Source organism: Vulpes lagopus, chromosome 4, assembly GCF_018345385.1.
Source record: "Vulpes lagopus strain Blue_001 chromosome 4, ASM1834538v1, whole genome shotgun sequence".
Lineage (NCBI taxonomy): Eukaryota > Metazoa > Chordata > Mammalia > Carnivora > Canidae > Vulpes > Vulpes lagopus.
Genome location: NC_054827.1, coordinates 40,132,784 through 40,153,540, shown reverse-complemented (window position 1 = coordinate 40,153,540; position 20,757 = coordinate 40,132,784). Strand labels below are relative to the sequence as shown.

Here is a 20,757-nt window from a genome sequence, read left to right as displayed (position 1 = left end):
ACAACATTTAGGTAGTCAGTCCAGTGACAGATGATGGGACTGCTGGAAGAGGTACTTGGGGCCATACAAAATTTTAACCACAAAGGACTGTATAAACAAAATCCAGTATCTTTATTTTAGGAGTGGTCTAAGGATTTCAAGAGTAACCAAACTCCACTTCATATCAGCTGACTTTTAAACTTAGCTCTCATCCCCACCCAAAGCAATCCATAACCTGTTATAGAGACAGATTCCACAAAAGCAGTGCATAGAGACAACAGAAAAACCTTCATATCCAAAAGTATCACAAAAATAGGTTTCAAGAAGTAGTTCTTCTATGGCCACATTTACACAGGGCCAACGTATTTGAACTTGAGAGACAATAATCTATCTACCATAATATTTTAAAGAGAAGATTAATAAAAACATACAATAAAATATCTTTTTAAAGAAAGTAAAGGGACCCAGACTCCACATAGAATATGCCACATAGACTACACCCTGAACCTGGCTGAGGTACCACACTGGGACAATGGTGCCATGCAGTGAGCACAGTGACAATGGAAGGTAAGTTATGAACAACGGGAAGTGCTTTCACTAGGACTATCTTGGTGGATTCAACTTGATATCCTGAGAGTCAGGGCCAAGACCTAATATGAAACCCCAGACAGAGAGCAGTCTCTTCAGTATATGTGTGGCCCTAAAGACATCTCAGGTTGACCTCACAGACAGAAATCCAGGAGGATGTTGCTATAGTGCACCAAAGAGTACCAGACAAAATACTAGATTACAGGGACTAGTTACAAAGATGCTGGTGTTTCTAATTTAATTTAATCTTTTAAATATCTAACTGATATCATCTGACTAAAAGATCACTCTGGACAACACATGCAGTTCTTTAATTCTTAAAACCTTCTGTAAGACTGAACAGCAAGAACCTGGAAACAATCACTTCCTTCAACTTCTGTCTGAGAGGTTTATGTCACAGCAATTATTAAACTTTAAAATGTACTTTGTTAGAAGCACCAACACTTAAAACATAACAATACTTAAAATTTTAATTTAACACCTATTGTACAAATTTATTATTCTTCAACATCTCTATTTCTGGAGAAAGATATAAAACGGTATTAAAGCAGCATATCTTAAAATATTACTAACTAAAAAAAACCTCAATTATCAAATATTGCTATTTACTCTTCTAGTCAAATACTGAAATGCTCACTCCTATTCAGAAGTCATTTCCTTAAAAGATGAGTAAAATACACACCAGGTAAAAAGCCTAGTTAGTTAAGCAGTAGCTAAGCATAAGCCATATTATCTAGACTATCTGGGACTAAAATACCTTAAGATGCAGTTGAAAATGTTTTATGCATAATTCCTTGAATAAAGATCTTTTTCTAGTCATACCTATACAAGAACCAAAGTACAAAACCTCATTTCAGGAAAGAGCTGGTTACTTCACCTCCAGTATGAATCACGAGAATTTTCCTTCATTAGCCCACCTGAGCAGACTCTGATTTCTAGCAAGCATACTCCTGTTCTTTACTAGCAAGAAGAAGCGAGAGAGAGTTTATAAAGGTGGACACACCTAAGGATCATTAAAGTAACTTTATCAAAAAATCATATATACTGGCATCTCACACAAATGGCTGACATGATATGATATGGCTTTAATGTAAGATTGCCAAAAAGAACACACATATCTAAAAAAAAAAAAAAGAACACACATATCTTGTCATATAAGATAAATGTATAAGTTAAATGTTCTCTGACAAAACACTGAGATCGGGGGGTCTGGGTGGCTCAGTTGGTTAAGTGTCTGACTCTTGATTTTGTCTCTGGTCATAATCTCAGGGTCATTGCTTAAAGCAAAAATAAAAACAATGTATTATAGGGTTTATAACATGGGTGCAAATAAAATGTATGATAACAAAAGCAGGAAGACTGGGAGGGAAGAAATGGAAGTATACTGTGGGAAGGCTCTTCTACTAAGTGCTATGATTTTACAGTAATGGCTAACAGGCCAACAAAGGAGATAAAATGGAATCTTTTTAATGCATTTTTATCCAGAAAAATGAAGGTAACAAGGAAAAAGGGAACAAAGAAGAGATGGAAAGAAATAGATCATAAAGAGCAAGACTGTAAATTCAAACATAATAATATCAAAAATTACATTTGAAGTAAATGGTCTAAACATCCAAATTCAAGAATGAAGATTAATAGATTGAATAAAAAAGCAAGACCCAACTCTACATTATCTGTAAAAAAACAACTATTTAAATATAAAGACACAAATATATTGAAAGTATAAGAATGGAAAAAAGTATACTATGTAACCATAATCAAAAAATTGCTGACATGGCTCTTCAATGTCACACAAAGTAGATCTTATAGCAAAGAAGACTACCAGGGATAAAGAATGTCACCATCATCATCATAATTATAAAGGGGTCAATTCATCAAGAGAACATAATAGCCCTAAATATTTATGCATATAATAACAGAACTTCAAAATACATGAAGCAAAAACAGAAATGTAAGAAGAAATAAACCAATCCACATTTTTAGTAGATTTCAAAACCCTTCTTTCAATAAATTATAAAACAGAAAATCAGTAAGGATACAAAGAACTTCAGTAATATTATCAGCTAATTTGATCTGACATTCATAGAACGTTCTACCTACCAATACAATACACCTTTTCAAGCACATAGAGAAGATCCATGAGGACAGACCATGTTCTAGGCCATAAAGCAAGTCTCAATAAATTCAAAATGATTCAAGTCATATAAAATATATTTCCTCACTACATGGAATTAAATTAGAAATCATTAACAGATCTCTCTGGAAAATCCTCAAATATGTGGAAACTAAGTAATAGGCTTCTAAATAATCCATGGTCAAGAGATGAAAAAAAAAAAAGGAAAGTCAGAAAGGATATTGAGCTGAATGAAAATGGAAGCACTACAGATCAAAATTCAGAGGGGTGCAGCCAAAGCAGTACTTAGAAACTCATAGTGCTAAGTGCCAGTGTTAAAAAATAAAGAAGATCTCAAATCAGGGAACTCAGCTTCCAATTTTAAGAAAACAGAAAAATAAGAAAAAAATAAACCCCCAAATAAGCAGAAGAAAGTAAATAAGAGAGAATCAATGAAAGGAAAATAGAGAAAAATAAATGAAACTAAAAACTAGTCCTTGGAGAAGATCAGTAAAAATCAATAAACCTCTTGGGGCTCCTGATTCTTGATTTCAGCTCAGGTCATGATCTCAGGGTCGTGGGATCGAGACCTACAAGGGGCTCCAAGCTCAGCAGGAAGTCTGCTTGAGATGTGCTCTCTCTCTTTCCCTCTACTTCCCCTAACTGGAGCATCTGTGCACTCTCTAATAATTTTTTTTAAATCACTCTAGCAACACTATTAAAGAAAAAAAAAGACACAAATTACCAATATTAGCTATGAGTAGGTAAATAACACTGCAGTACACTGATATATCTATCTATACTAGAGGGGTAATAAAGGAACTTTATGCCAAAATACTTGATAACATAGATAAAATAAATTCCTTAAAATACATTAGCAAACTCACTCAAGAAGAAATTAAAAAGCTGAGTAGTCCTCTATCTATAAAAGAAATAGAATTTGCTGTTAAAACCTTTCCACAAAGTAAATTCCAGGCCCAAATGGCTTCTTCACTGGTGAACTATATCAAACATTGACAGAGAAAAGACCCCAATTCTATAAAAACTCATTGTCTTAAAAAAAAAAAAAAAAACTCATTGTCTTAGTCCTTTAGGGTTGCTATAACAAAATGTCCTAGACTGAGTGGCTTACAAACAACAGACATTTATCTCTCACAGTTAGTTCTGCAGGCTACAAATCCAAGATCAAGGCTCCAAAAGACCTGGTGTCTGGGGAGGGTCCACTTCCTGGTTGACAGACAGCTATCTTTTCACTGTAACCTCACAGGGCAGAAAGGGCAAAAGAACTCTCTGGGGCCTCTTTCATAAGGGCACTGATCCCACTCATGAAGGTGGAGCTTCATGACCTATCACCTCCCACAGGCCCCATCCTAATATCATCACACTAGGGATTAAGTTTCTACATACGAATTTTGGAGGGACACAAACATTTAGTGGATAGTATTTACCCAGCAAATTGAAGAAGAGGAAATACTTCTGGATACTTTCAATCAAGATAACATTACTTATATAATCAAAACCAGAAAAAAATTATTAACAAGAAAAGAGAACTACAGATCTATGCACTCATAAATACCAATACAAAAATCCTAAGTAAAATTTTATCAAATTAAACCCAACAAAAAAAGGGGGGGGGGGAGGATACTATGTCATGACCAAGTGGGATATATCCCAGGAATGCCAAGATTGGTTTAACATTCAAGAATCACTCAGTGTAATTCAGCACATTAACGGTTTAAAAAAGAAAGCCATGTGATTATGTCACCAGATGCAGAAAAAGCATTTAACAAAATCCTACATCCGATAAAAACTCCAGCAAAAGAGAAAAAAGGATTGAGGATGCCTCCTCAACCTGGTGAGAGGCATCTACCAAAATAAACAAGCAAAAAAATACTACCGCTTTTATCAGTTAACAGTAAAGAACAGAATGCTTTCTTGCTATGGTGAGAAGTCAAGATTGTCTGCTCCCACTACTTCTATTCAACATTGTGCTCAAAGCTCCTGGTACTGCAACAGACAATAGACAAGAAAAATAAAGCATCCATATTGGAAAGGACGAAATAAAACTAACTTTATTCACAGACATCATCATCAACAAAAATTCAACAAAATCTACAAAACACATACTATCACTAATAAGTGAGTTTAGCAAGGTTGCAGAATAAAAGATCAATATATACAAATCACTTGTATCTCTATATCTCTATGTACCAGCCATTAACATTCTTAAATAAGAAATTAAATTTTTAGGGACGCTTGGGTGGCTCAGCAGTTAAGCATCTGCCTTTGGCTCAGGGCGTGGTTCTGGAGTCCTGGGATCGAGTCCTGCATTGGGCTCCCTGCATGGAGCCTGATTTTCCCTCTGCCTATGTCTCTGCCTCTCTCTGTGTGTCTCTCACGAATAAACAGATAAAATCTTTTTAAAAAAAGAAATTAAATTTTTAAAGAAATATCATTACAATAGCATCAAATGTGCAAGACCTAAACAAAAAATGCATACGATGCAGAGACAAATTAAAGAACTAAGTAAGGGATCCCTGGGTGGCACAGCGGTTTGGCACCTGCCTTTGGCCCAGGGTGCGATCCTGGAGACCTGGGATCGAATCCCACGTCGGGCTCCCGGTGCATGGAGCCTGCTTCTCCCTCTGCCTGTGTCTCTGCCTCTCTCTCCCTCTCTCTCTGTGACTATCATAAATAAATAAAAATTTAAAAAAATTTTAAAAAAATAAAGAACTAAGTAAGTATACAGTGTTCAGGGACTAAAAGACTCAATATTGTAAAGATATTAATCCTCTCCAGTTTGTTCTACAGATTCAACACAATCCAAAACCCTCATAGACATTTGTGTAGAAAATGACAAGCTAATTTAAAAAGCCACAGGGAATGCAAAGAACTTAAAATAACTAAAACCACTCTCAAAAAGAATAGATTTCACTGCCTGATCTCAAATCTTACAATCTATAGCAATCCAGACGGTATGGTATTGATGTAAAGACAAATAGCAATGGAACAAAATAGAGTCCAGAAATAAACCGACACCCATGCATATATGGACAGCTGATTTTCCATGAAGTTTTCAAGGCCATTCAGCAGAAAAATGAATATACTTTTCATGCAGTGGTGCTAGAATAACTGGTTACCCATATGCAAAAAAAATCTCAATTCATACCTCATACTATAAACAGAAATTAACTCAAAATGGGTCTAAGGACAGACCTAAGATCTAAGGACAGGACCTAAAAGTATAAAACTTCTAGAAGAAAATATAGGAGATAATCTTAGTGACTTGGGGTTAGGGAAAAATATACCAAAGCATAATCCAAAAAGAAACTTGGTAAATCTGACTTCATCAAAATTAAGGATGTCTGTCCTTTGAAATATATTGTTAAAAGAATAAAAAGACGGGATCCCTGGGTGGCGCAGCGGTTTGGCACCTGCCTTTGGCCCAGGGCGCGGTTCTGGAGACCCGGGATCGAATCCCATGTCGGGCTCCCGGTGCATGGAGCCTGCTTCTCCCTCTGCCTGTGTCTCTGCCTCTCTCTCTCTCTCTCTCTCTGTGACTATCATAAATAAATAAAAATTTTTAAAAAAAGAATAAAAAGACAAGCCATCAAATGGGAAAAATATTTGCAAATCACGTATCTTGATAAGGAACTTTTATCTTAAAAAAAAAAAAAAGAGGAACTTTTATCTAGAATATGTAAACAGCACCCAGCACTCAAGAATGAGAAAATAATCCCAATTTTTGGCTAAAATAAGCCAAAGATCTGAATAGATACTTCACCAAAGATATACAGACAAGTGACACTTTAGTCATCTGGGAAATGCAAGGTAAGTCCACAAAAACATACCACTACACACCTATTAAAATGCCAAACATTCACTGATGGACTCTACCAGTGTTAGTGAAGATGGAGAGGAACCAGGATTGCCATGACTTGTGCTGAGAATGCAAAATGGATAAGTACTTTGGGACAGTTTGGCAGTTTCTTAAAAATGAAGCATGCACCAAGCTTTCCATTTCTAGTTATTACCCAAGAGAAACAAAAGCATATGCCCATAAAGAGACCTGGATGTGAATGTTCACAGTAACTTTACTTAAAATAGCCAAAAATCATGAACAATTCAAAAGTCCTTCAGTGGGTGATAGGATAAACAAATTGTGGTCCATACATAAAATGAAACACTACTCAACAATAAAAAATGAACTACTGACATGTGCAACAACCTGGGTGAATCTTAAAATATGCCGGTGAAAAAAAAGCCAGACAAAAAACAGTACATATTGCATGATTTCATTTATGTAAAATTCCAGGAATGTGAACTAATCTATAGTTATAAAAGCAGGTCAGTTGTTGCCTGGGGATACAGGGTGGGGGTGTGATACAGTGGGAAAGGTGTGAAGGAGGAATTACACACGGCTGAAAAGAAACATTTTGAGGTGACATATATGTTCACTATCTTGATTATGGTGATGGTATCACAGGTGTACAAATATGTCAAAACTTGTAAAAAAAAAAACCCAAACTTGTCAACTATACACTTTAAATATGTACAGCTTATGGTATGTCAATTATACCTCAGTAAAGCTGTTAAAATACATTTATTAGGCTTCAGGCTAAAAACACCCCATAGCATGCATGCCTATATTAGTTTATGGCTGTGGCAATTAGATTTAATTAGAAATTCTGTATTTCTATATTTGTTCTTGTGTTATAAGTTAAATTTTTACAGTATTTTTCAGTTCCTATCATATTCCTAACACTATACAGGTAGCATAGGAGCTACAGAGTAAGTATGTAAGATATTTATTCCCTTCATGGAACTGACAGTCTCCTAAGAGACTTTCAAAATATATTTCATATATATTTCCAGCACAACTAAATGTCTTTGTACAGTTAAGTAAAATGGGAAATGAAGCATGAATTCCCTGTGTGTCTGCCCTGTGCAGACCACCTCTTTCCTCAAGGAACTCACAGTTTTATGGAGGGAAGAGAGAAGTAAGCATTTAGAACACAACATGCCCAGTGATGAGGCAGATATGTGGAGCATTAGGAAGGGTGATTTGAGAGCATACAGAAGGGATGGCTGAAGGGTGGAGACTCAGGGGGAGCTTTCTCTGTGGAGTTAATGGCTGAGCCAAGTCTCCAGTGACATGTCAGGTGTGCCAGGGAGTGGACGGTGAACAAAATCATTCTTGTCAGATGAAGTCCCATGTTCTAAGGCATGTAAAAGTAGAGCAGTACTTTGTTCTCGCTCAGCACACCCAAAGACCACCACTATTACTGACAGGTTCAGAATGAGTAAGGCTTGGATTGGCAAGAAACGAAGCTGGACATACAAGGAGGGGTTAGGTTTAAAGGACCTCCTATGCCACCTTAGGGAGACAGAATCTTATTCTAATGGCAAAAGTCTTTGAAACATAGAGAGCTGGGGAGAGACAGGATCATACTTTCATTGTAAGAGAAGGGGGGTAGTGCTAAACTAACCATTAAATCATGAGTAGACTTTGCATGGAGAGGAGGCTGGAGTGTGCTCCTGGTTAGGATTCTATCTATACCATAAAGGCCCCTGCTGTCTGCTCCCCCTTCCTTTATAATAAACAGAGAACATTCAAAGGCTGACTCACAATCATTAAAAATAGGTAGACCTCAGGATTAGTTAGATTACCACATCAAGGAAACATAAGAGAGAGTAAATATTTACTGTCTACTGTTCTACTGTGTAAGGGTCTTTAAAAAAATAATAGTTTATTAAGATGAAATTCACATATCATAAAATTAATGATTTTAAAGTAAACAATCCAGTGCACTGAGTACATTCACAATGTTGTATAAATCTATCTAGTTCCAAAACACTTTCATCACCACAAAGTGAAACCCCAGACCCATTAAGCAGTTTCTCTCTATCACCCCTCCTCCCAGTCCCTGGCAACCACTAACTTTCTTTCTCTGTCAAGTTTTCTACTCAGGACATTTCATATAAATGGAATATTACAACGTGTGGCTTTTTGTGCCTAATTTTACTTAGCATCATGTTTTCAAGGTTTATCTATATTACGCCAGAATACCACTCTTTTTTTCCTTTTTTAATTTAATTATAGTAAAACACAACACAGAATTTACCATCTGAACCATTTTAATGATGTTAAGTACATTCATGCTCTTATACAACTAACTTCTAGAACTTTCATCTTACAAAACTGAAACTGTACCCATTTCCCTCTCCCCGCCCCAGACCCTGGTGACCACCATTACCCCCTCCTGTCTCTATGATTTAGATGACTCTAGGGACCTCATGTAAGTGGAATCACACAGTATTTGTTTTTTCATGACTGGCTATTTTTACTCAGACATCATTTCTTTTAATGGTTGAATAATATTCCACTGCATGTACTAGACCACAATCTGCCTGTGCATTTTTATCTGTCAATGAATTCTTGGGTTATTTCTACCTTTGGGTTGTTATAAGAGTCTTTAAAAAAAAAAAATACTAGGGTCAAACAAGCTTAAAACATAGAAAGACAACCAGGATGGAAGCAAGACACTTGATTTCCTATTCCAAAACCACAGTCCACACTCAACATGGGGCACCCAGTGACACCACAAATATTTATTAACTAGATGCTGAAAGGAATAAAAAGATGCATAAAATATGGTCTTGTCCTTTAAGGGATGTATAGTTTCTTGAGAAAGCCAATAAGTGCAGATAAGTGTAACACAAGGTGGAATGCATAAAAATCTGAGAGCTTCTTGTGTGACTAGCCTGTGACCTGGCCTTAGAGGACGAGGAGGAATGGGACAGGCAGACAGATACAAGGACAGGACTGTGGGAGCAATGGGAACGAAAACTCAGAGAGAAGTGTATTTGCAAATATCAAACCAATTTTAGTCACAACTATTTACATGCTACAAATTCATTTTGTCCTAATACGAAGGCAACTTAATTAGTAGTCCAGATGAACTAGAGTATGTGAATTTTAATAAACTAAAGCCAGTGAAAGAGAATGCACTATCCAAGAAGCATCTAAGTGCTCACTTTCAAACAGATGATCATTTAAGCCTTCTAAATTGGACAGGGACTGTCTGCTCTCTTCCAGAAGAAAACATCCAGAGATGGAGACTCCATGGTGTCCCTCTATAATACTTCCTCACTTAGAAAGTATTTCTCAGTTCACTTGCTTTGGTTTCACTTCTTTATTCTCCTCAAAGAAAAGAACACATGGTTAAGAATCTACTTCATGAACATTCCCTAACAATGAAGTATTAAAATAAAATAATATATTTAGCTCTCTGCTTGGATGTTTACAGGAGTCTGGCTCTTTTCATTTTTTTTCTAAGGGAAATAAGAAGCAGCAGCAAATGTGAGAAATGTTAATAAGATGAAACTGAGTATCACCGTTAGGTGTCAGCATGAAGAACTAGAAGCATCTAATGTAACTCTCAGGTTCCTGCTTTGGCCTGAAAGTGGCCAAAGACTGAGGGGAAATAGGAGAAAGGGAGGAAGGAACAGAGAGAGAGACACACTCAAGTGTGGGTCCTGCTGTAGAAATGGCCAGTGTGGGCTGGCACCCAAATGGAGTACAGAGTTAGGATTATTTGTTATTTTCTCAAGGGTAAGTTCTGGGTGGGAGGTTTCGGTTTGGGGACAAGTGTATGGGTATGGCTGAGAGCAGCAAAAGAGATAGCTGAGGAATGGCCAAAAAGAGAAGAAAGAAATAGGGAAATGAGGACCAGAAATAAAGAAAGAAGTGATATGGGAAGTGGGATTATAAACAGCAAATGCTATGGAGATAAGACAACAGAATCCACAAGATCGAATAATTAAGAGGTCACTGGTGACCCGAACAGAATGAGATAATTGTTTAGGGTCTGAAATTCATTTTCAGATAACTGAGTTCCAATAGAGGAAATGATTTCAACTCCTACTGGACGACACACTGAGGTCAGGAGTCAATGGAAGGAATAAGAGTGATGACCAGAGTCAGCATCCAGGTAACCCCCAGGTGAGGATTTCACATTTCCTGCAGAGGCACCACGTTATGTCTACATATGCACAGAAGAAGACCTGAAGACCTGGACACTATGCAGAGGGACCTGGGAGTAAAACTGGTGGTCACAAAGATTTGTAGCCTGATCTCTAATTAAGAATCTATTCATGTCTATACTTATATAATCAATTAAAATTAATTTTAAAATATAATCTCTTACAAATAAAGAGATAATATATTCACTGGTCTCAGAACTGACTGTGCAGGTGTGCTATGAAGTATTCTCAGCCAGGCTAGAGGCCTTTCTTCTTAGTACAAAGTAGACCCTTATTATAGCTTACTAACTGGTTTTAATGGTAACATTTTAAAGATTACATCTTAATCCTCTAACTAAATTATCCTAACTATAATTATTTTCATATAAAAATATTTTATAACAAACTAAAATTTAAAATATTTGAATGTATGTCAACAGACAGTTAAATTATTTAGGTAAGTATGGCCAACATGACTATGTTCCCTGAAACAAGAGTGGCATCAGAAGAATATAAGATACTGGGAATAAGAGCATTTAGGGACTGGGCATTAGTCTTTTAACTCTTTTACGTATCTGACACAGAATACATTCTCTTTATTATCACAAACTAGATATATAAAATTTACTCTTCAGATATAAGAATACTACTAATCAACCAAAAATCAATTAGTGCCACTCTCTCTGCAACATAATTGGATATAAGTAAGTTATATACAAATTTTTGCTGACAATTTTTCAAGAGGGAATTTAAGATTATTTTTACATCAAAGTCATAGTTAGGAATACATATTATGATGCATAATCCTATTTTGCACTTCTCATTTTTAACTATTATTTACTTTTGTTTTACACCGAGAATTGGAAAGAAACGGCCCAGGGTAAAAATTAACAGTGTATGTATGAAACCCCCAAAAAAGACCTCTCCAAGGTGGACCAATTTTTAAACAGATTCCCTTCATCTCCTGCAAGATTAGGAACTAGATGGGACCCAGATGAGAAATACTAAAAAATAAATTCAAGGTGATTCAAAGGGGTAAATATTCTTGTTTTAATATTACAAGCACATTTTCTTTTAAAAGTCTGCATTTGGGTTTTGTATAATTTTACAAGTTACAGAAAGAGCTTCAAGATAACAGAATAACTATAAAAATTATTTATTTAAGACTTTACTTATTTATTTGACAGAGAGAGGGAGCAAGTGGGAGCACAAACAGGGGGAGCAGCAGAGGGAGAGGGAGAAGCAGACTCCCTGCTGCTGCAGGGGGAGTCGCACAGATAAGCATTTGGCATTACACAGATAACAGAGTAAGGAGGAGCTCAATCCCAGGACCCTGGGATCATGACCTGAGGTGAAAGCAGACACTAAATCGACTGAGCCACCCAGGCTTATTCCTTCCAAATTATTATAAAAATAATTTTAAAATAGAAATTAGAAACAGTACTACAACGTCTGTTGGTTGCATTTGGGGAAAAATTTCCCAGTTAAAGGAGATTGAAAGTAACAATTTGAAAAAATGTTGATCTCTCAGTAGTTTCTTGATTAAGCATAGTCAAGAGCATGTCAGCAATCCTACAAAATCTGTTCTTACAGAATTCATTTCTTCCTTTAAAATATTTTATTGCAGAAAAGTTTGGCCATCTGCAGAGAGTTCCTCAGGCTTGGTCTGGTTTCATGTTCACCTTGTTTGCCAGCCACCTCCTCTAGTCAGGGTCAAACCAAACAGTAAACTGTTTACTGCACATATGGACATCAGGTCCCCCAAAATGATTCTTCAAACCTCAAGTATAAATAGGCAGCAAAACAGTGTTTTGGAAATCACATGCGTGGACACTGACATTACTCTTATAAGGCCTTAATGAGTTTGAATAAGAAATGTTATACTCAGATTCCTTATGTTTCCTACCGACAACAAAAACATCATTTATATTAATTACATTTAACTGAAAACATGCTCAAAATCTTCCTCACAACTTAATTCCCAGTTGTCAAGTGATATGCTTATAAAATTTACTCTGTGGCAATTTTCCAATTAGTATAAAGCTTTTTGTATTCAAATATAAGAAGCTGATCAAAGGAATTCTTTAATGACTGTCCTCTCACACTAAGCACTGAAGTCTAAAGCTAGAGTTTAATGATGCATCATCTGGTCCACCAGCACCACCAGCTAGCAAATTAAAAAACCAAAAACCAAAAAACTCATAGAACACTTTAATTTTTGAAGCAAAAATATCACCAAATTAATTATTTTATACAGGATTCAATGTATTTTCAATTTACAATCAAAGTAAAAACTATCACTGATAAATTGTTGAAATACAAGAAAAGCTGCTCATATACAGGTAATGTTGGGTTTTCCTTGCTATTTCATTTCTTATTGCACTGTAAGTGATGGGGTGCTGCTGGTGCAATTCCCAGGAGCAGATGAAGGGTCAGGCTTTCCTTGGGAGAGACAACGAGAAAGAGTGAAAACTTTCACAGCTTGGAATCTGGTTGTGAAACGCATCCTCTATTCTAGGCTTATGAGCTTTTCAGCTGGTAAATCAAAACCCTGTTATACACCAGGATAACATTCATGACAATTCTCCACATTTTATCTTCTTAAAAATCAAAGGCTCAGTCCTAAAGGGTTAATAGAGGAATTACAAAGTAACTCTCTAGTTTGCATTTCCCATAATACTAAAATAAAGCTGCTTCTTTTAGTCCAGAAATTTGCTTTTTTAATACTGTGAAAAGCCTCCATGAATCTGTTTAACGTATTTACTTCTTTTCATCTATTCAGTGCCACTGGGCATAACCTGTAATGCAGTGCGTGTTGATATTTTGCAAAGCGCCACATGACTCACTGTACCCTAATGCGCTCCATTAATCCTGTTTGGACAGCTGGGTCCAGGCGTTTGTTAGCTGCATTCTAATTGTCCCATCTTTCTTTTTCTTCTTTTTAGTTATCTCTATGGCAAACTACTCAGGAATTTAATTTGTTGATCTTCAAAAAGCAAATTTTGCCATTAATTTGCTTTCTTTGTATGAAAAGTATTCCCAGCATACAATTTTCTTCCATAAAATCAGTATATATCACTATTAACAATTAATCTTAAATAACAGATCACAGTACATGAGTTTTATAAATGACTAAATGGTAGCATGGCTATAATATCACAGAAATTATTGTTGGACTGTCATAATACAAACGATACCACTTTAGATATAAATGAAGTTACTAACGTGCATACTTTTGGCATTTTCGAGATTAGCACACCATAAGCAGATGTCAAAACAATAACAAGTCCTATAAAGCAAACACAAAAGAAGACCACTAAGTAAATAAGCTTTGTATTAGTCTGTGGAATAATGGTCCCCTTACATTTATACTTAGACTTCACTTCTTACTAAAACATGAAATTCTCGGTAAGCATTGCGCAGATAACCGTAAATCCTCTATTTCCCTCTTGCAGCCGGCCTCCCCCGCTGGCCAGGAGTCTTGAATCAACAACGGAGGCAAAAGAAGAGATAAACAAAAGCAACTCAAAGCGACTAGTAATTTTTGTTATGAGCAAGTTGCTGAGGTTGAATGATAGATTCTTCTAATCATTTGTGAACACTCTTAAGTGGAAACTTACGTCCAGAAAACCAAACAGAACTAACTGCCTAACGGAAACTTTTGTCTGAAATAATATTTAGCCAAGAAGCGAGATCACAGCCTGCAACATGCTTTATAAAAGATAAAAGTCCAAATGAAGATATGTTCAACTATTTCAGTGACAAAGTAGAAATGTATTACTTTTAAAGATGATCAAAGTTCCTGTAAATTGAAAAATTAAGAGAACTATATAAATGACAGGCAAGTAAAAAATTAAACAACTAAAGGATTGTCCTTGAAATCAGCACACGCTCGCAAAGACCTCACTGTTTCAAGTCTATTTCATGGACACAAAGCAGCTTAAAATGTTTTACACATATTCAGTTTTTAAACTACATACTAAATTATATATATATTTTTTATTTTCATATAAGAAAAATTAGTTTAATACTTTCTAGACCTTAAACATTTTTTTAATACCACAGTTGTCTCACCAGAGAACTCAAAAGCTTAACCAATCAGTGGGAAAAACTGTCCATTGTTTGGGGAAAGAACATTTTTAAGTATTTAAAAATAAATAGCCTTAATTTGATAAAAGTGCTTGTTTTGGTATGGCTCTCTATAAAAAGACATACAGAAGTTATAAAACAATATGCAAGGAAATATTATATTTCAAAGGATGTTTTTTTGAAAAAATTCAGAAACTAAAAGTTAAGGCAGAAGTTTAGGAAAGAAATGTTAACAAGGTATGGGCTTTTAAAATAGACATTTCTCTGGTAAACTTACCCAGTGTTCTTGACATTACAGGCAGTGCAGAGCTCAAGACCAAGATGGACACACAATTCCCAATGATCTGTGTAGAGATCAGAAAGAATATTGGGCAGTCAGAGAAAAGGATGATAAATGCAATCAATCTACTCACATTCTGGGAACTTACTGTACATTCTACTTACCTGGTACTATTGTCCTGTACTTTACTAGCTTCTTAATGATATTACTCAATATAGAATTTAAAGAGAACAAGAAATTTTTTTTATAAATATTTGAAGTTACATCTATAAAGTTCTTGAAGATATTTACAGTAGCTGGCATAAACATAAAGGTACAGAACACTTAAGTTACACCACAAACAATACATTTTACTTTATTAATTGAGGGTGCCAACTTTAAAAAGGTTTGCCTGTCAAGTAAAATAGAATGAATACATTTAATACTTCTGACTATATTTTTAAAGCCACACTACTGCTCAAGATATATAATACTACTTCTAATACATTCAACTATTAGAAGATATAATACCAAAAAGGTAGAAATCTAAAACCCTTAAATTCTAATAATTCATTTCCAATGTGTCCTATGCTTAATCTTTTATATTAAATAAAACAAGTTGAAAATACTGTTTAATGCTGATGATCACTTAAACTAAATGCTAAGTATCTTAAGAAGTCATAGCATTTTAAAGATAGGTAAATAAAATATATAAAATGACTTTTTCCTTTTAAGATAGGCTGAAAATATGTGATATATAATTTAAAAAAAGAAAAGAAAGCAGCTCTTATTACTTATTCTTCATGGTCAGCCTGTGGGAATATTTTAAAAAGATGCAGTCACTATATAAGGTAACAGTCTTTGTTATTCCAAAGCCAATGACACATTGTAGGAAGTCAAATTAGCCTCAAACTACAAAATGTTTCTGAATAGAACTCTTCCTTCTTGCTTTAATTATTCAAATTTGAAATACTTTGTCCCTACTACTTGTAACAGCTAAGTTCTTCAGATTTCAAACAAGCTTCCTGAAGTACAGTTTGCACAATCAAAGTTACTCATTAGCAATACGTTTTCTTTAGAGGAGAAAGAGTCCTTTCAGTAGCCTTCTGTAGCTAGTTAACAAGCTCTGCAGTTCTATGCATTTACAAGTGAATGGATGTCATCCAAATTAAACAGAGCAGCACATCCTTTTCCCACTCATTCAGCATTTTGAAAATCTTTCAGTTTGTGTTTATGCAATTTACAAACAAATACCTATCAGCACAAATGAACCATTCAGGGCGATTACAAAATAAAACAGTTCATTTGCCTTGGAATGCAAAAGAGAAGCATAGCCACCTAACTCTTTACCTTACCTTTGTCATAGTTGTGTCATCCTTCTTGGGAATAAAGTTTCCAAAAAATCGGAGGCTATAGAAACCAACAACAGAGGACACCATAAGATAGCTGTGAGAATCAAGGAAAAACTCTCCAAAGAATGTGAGTTTCCTTAAGTCCTCACTAGTCTCCAGAAACTCTTAAGATCCAAAGGAAAAACAAAACAAAAAGCCACTTGGCGTGATTGAGAAAGACTGACTTGTTTTTCTCTTCTAGGCAAGTGTCCTAGTAAATTACCACTGTCCCAGAAAACTAAACAGAAAATTTGTTGACAATGTTTAGTTAAAGAAAGGATACAAAATCAAAATGATTTCAAGTGCAGCTCCCACAAAACCAAAAGCAGAAAGAGAAGCATTTCCTATTCCAGGACCCTGGGGGGAAAAAAAATCACTTTTCAGAATTCAATGACACTATAATATTTGCTTTCCCATTCTGTTTCATAAATATAGGAATTGGGAATGTTTAATACCCTGGAATAACATCTAGATTTTCAAATGACAGTAAAACATGAAATTAGACCTAGTTCACCAACTAATTAATGCAAGCATGTGTTAACAATCTTAACAAGCTCAAAACATCTCTGATCTATCTCAAATGTAATTTACTTATCAAAATGAACCCTCCCAATAACATATACAAAAATTATATAATTAAACTATATCAGAGTAGGCTAAGCATAGAAAGAAAGTGAATGTGCATATCCCATTTCTACAGTTAAAAGTTTTCTTTCCTCAAATCTTCCTTGGGAATTCAGAGGTTTTTAAAAGATATAACTTAATTAAGACAGATATTTTTTAATGTAACACTACACATTTTTCTAAACATTGTATGTATTCTCAAAACCTATTTTTATCTAGAACTTAAAAAAACAAAAAAAATCTAATATTTATTAATGAGACAAGACAGGCAAAAAAATAATTTCTAGTAGGAAGAATATTTTCAAAGCCTGCCAATTAAAGAAGTATTCAAATATCAACTACTATTCTACTATCAGCTTTAATTATATCGAACAAAAATACCAGGAAAATTAAGAATCTATAGTCAGGCCAATAAAAAAATAAGCCTATAATTAATATCATACATATCATATATACATTCTAATTTTGACATAAAAAAGTAAGAATACCCATGGAAATTTCATATATATATATGTGTATATATACATATATATACACATATATATATACACATACATATAAACAAAGGCAAAGAATTATCAACTTTTCATCAATCTTTTGACATAGAAATGAATAATGCTAATAGAAAGCTTATTGGCTGGAGAAAAAACATTTTGGAAATATTCCCTGTCTCAGGAGAAGTCCTCCAGACAGGATTAAGATGATTTGATTTATTTACACAATCACGCATGGACTCTACCAGGTAAAAGTCCTTCTCTATGATACACTAAGAGCATAGTACAAAAATGTACCAATAGGGACTTACCCAGTGTGTGCAATGTATAAAAGAGGGTTACAAAAAGTATAGAAACCAACACAATAGATGACTTCCTGCTCTATCAATGAATTTGGGTCTAAACAGAAGATAAAGACCAGGTTGCAGATGGAGTACTGTTGAGTGTTGTTTGCTTGAGCAATTAGGCACCTGGAACACGTTGGAAGGCTAGACACTGGGCAGTAACAGAGGGCACAAGGTCCAGCAAAAGTTAGAAGAGGGCAGAATCTAACTAGAGAATATGGCTGGAAAAAAAAAAATTAGCTGTGAGAGATACAGTATCTCCGCCTCGGACTGAAAGGAAGAAATTTAGGTTGATGCTGGCTTTTTCCTAGGAGAAGAAAGTTATATATTATCTGGTTCAGAGAGAGAAGTGGCACCAAAAGTCTGGAAGAATTCGGAAGTCTTTTCTATGGGGAGTAAGAAAGCTACTGACTTAGAAAAATACAAGAAAATGTTAAAATGTAAATGCTACTTTCATAATCAAAAGTTTACAGACACTCCCAGAAGTATGCCAAATATGAATCTTCAGTGATAACTACCTCCTGTACGGTGAACACATTTAAGTTGGCTAAAAGATAGGATTTAATAGAATCATCAACTTTTACAAGAGAGAAAACAAAGTTAATTCATGAAAAGGTATACATCTGACTCCTCCACTACCTAAACATTTGACTGCGTTTCATAAAATGTGACTCTTTTGAAACAGTCCCTACTAACCATATACTTGGATCTTTTGCAAACACTATGAATCAATCTAATAAACTCCTTCCACATCACTATTTCACAGAGTATACATTTTCTTACAGAATTACAAATATGAACTTTGGTAAAACAAAAATAAACTATGTTACAAAGTCTAAAAGGAAACTTTGCTATTTGATAAAAGGGCTGGCCAACCAAAAGTAAGAAATTAGAAACAAAAGTCATAGTTTTATAAACACTGTTTACAAAGGCTCTTTATATAAAGAAATTCATACAACCTGAAATATACATGCAGAAAGGTGATGTTTTAAATCACGTATTTGAAATACTCAGGGTATATATAGAGAACACTTTTGCAAAAGACATTTAAAGCACTTTACCCTTGTTCCCTTTGGCATGGCTGTTTCATCAACCAACAGGCAAAGAATATTACAAGCCACCAAGAGGACCGAGATGGACTACAACATAAAAAAATGAGCATCAGTTCTGAATTTCACAGATAATTTGTGAGTACACATGTATTAAAATCTAAGTTACTGACCAAATATATGCTTCGGAACAGAGAAGAAGAAGAGAAGACAAGACCAAAATTCTACACACAAAAAACAAAAGCAATCAAGCTATCTGCAAAAACCCCAGAATAAACTCTAAAAGCTTCTGCAAATTATTACAATTTCAAAGCTTGTGACTAATATATATCCAGTTATTGACAGATTCCACCAAATGGAAGCCCACAACTCCACAGATTTAAAAAATGGTTAAAATGTTATCAGAACTAATTAATAATATAATTTTCATATCCCATCATAGAGTTTGAAGCAAGATACCTGCAATACCTCATCTCTTAATTCTAAATGGCACAAAAGAATGATGTCCTGCTTTCATGAGGAAATAGTTAATCTTGAGGACTTTCTAAAACTTGCCATTAATTTCCATTTTTGTTCTATTGAGTTTTTCCAAATAAAAGTATAGATGGATTTTAATCCTGTAGATAGAAAACTAGTTTATATGAAACCATTTAGCTGAGGGAGTTGTCATACTCAAATACCAAAGTAAATAAAAAATAATTTGTTTTATTTAACTAGGCAAATAAATTCTTACTGTCTCAATAAGAAGGAGAACCATAACAGCAGGATACACCAAATTTCTTTCCCATGCTGAAGCTTTTTTTCGCCTTTCTATTAGGGGAAAAAAACAAAATATAACAAAAGATTTCCAAAAATATCTCTAGATCCACATTTTCATTCCTTACTGCTACAACCAGTATGTATTATTTTTATAAAACTTCTTTTTCACAAAACATAAATTATTTTTAATTTTCTTCCACAAACTATAAAGATCAGTTTTAAAATCACTTTGCTCAATCCTAGGATGCTTACATTTTAGCTCTATAAAGACATTTCAGTTGCTAACCAAATGTACTGTTAATACCCAGCTTACTATGAAAATATAGAAATATTTGTATTTGATATAGATTTACATATTGATAGAGATTTGAGTAAAGTAACATGAGTAAAAATCCCCTCTAATCCAAAGATAAATATCTGCAGTTTTCTAAAGATTGGAAGCAAACCTCTGGCTACAGTGATCTACCTGATATCATAACAATCCTTACATCATGAACGACTAGTAAAAAACAAATCAAACTTAACTAAGAAAAAAAATCTGCATGAAAGAATCGCAGAGCCTCCACAACAAAACTGTGAGGTCAATACTCTGTGAAATGGATTGATGTGATCCCTCATATTTGCACTATCTTTCCCTGAACACAGTTTTCCAACATATGACTGACATGGCCCTATGAGGCTGAGAAATCAAGCAACCATCAGTAGATAAAAGAAAATGATGCTAAAGCAATGCTTTCAGCAAACTCAACAGCATCAGGAAAACAAAAATTGGGAGTGTGGGGCTGCCAACACAGCCGAAATCTGAGAGGCTAGGATCCCAGAGAAAAGGAAAGAAGAAAGAAGGGAGTCTAACATTCAGCCTCTTGTCCTTCAAGGAACCAGGGACCACAGTGACCACAAGGTACAGCAAAGAGAGAAGCAAAGCTTCTATGAGGTTCATGTTTTGAGATGAAAACTGAATTTCAAGGTTCACGGAGAAGGCTTGCACTTAGGAAAGCTATACACTAGGAGCAAGGCCAAACCGCAAATCGACCATCCCTTGA

At 35.0% G+C, this 20,757-nt stretch overlaps 1 protein-coding gene across 11 annotated transcripts in view; it reads right to left on the bottom strand.

Moving 5' to 3' along the window:
* Window positions 1–20,757, bottom strand: part of LMBR1 (limb development membrane protein 1) — a 155,631-nt gene that overhangs the window by 19,017 nt on the left and 115,857 nt on the right. For 8 of the 11 annotated variants that reach the window (XM_041751956.1, XM_041751957.1, XM_041751958.1 and 5 more), the window contains 5 exons: window positions 19,689–19,765; window positions 18,968–19,045; window positions 16,728–16,801; window positions 16,409–16,499; window positions 15,072–15,138 (listed from right to left, as the gene is read on the bottom strand). In XM_041751956.1, the coding sequence (XP_041607890.1) occupies window positions 15,072–15,138; window positions 16,409–16,499; window positions 16,728–16,801; window positions 18,968–19,045; window positions 19,689–19,765 (387 nt within the window). The other 3 variants (XM_041751961.1, XM_041751963.1, XM_041751964.1) reach the window with 3 other exon arrangements.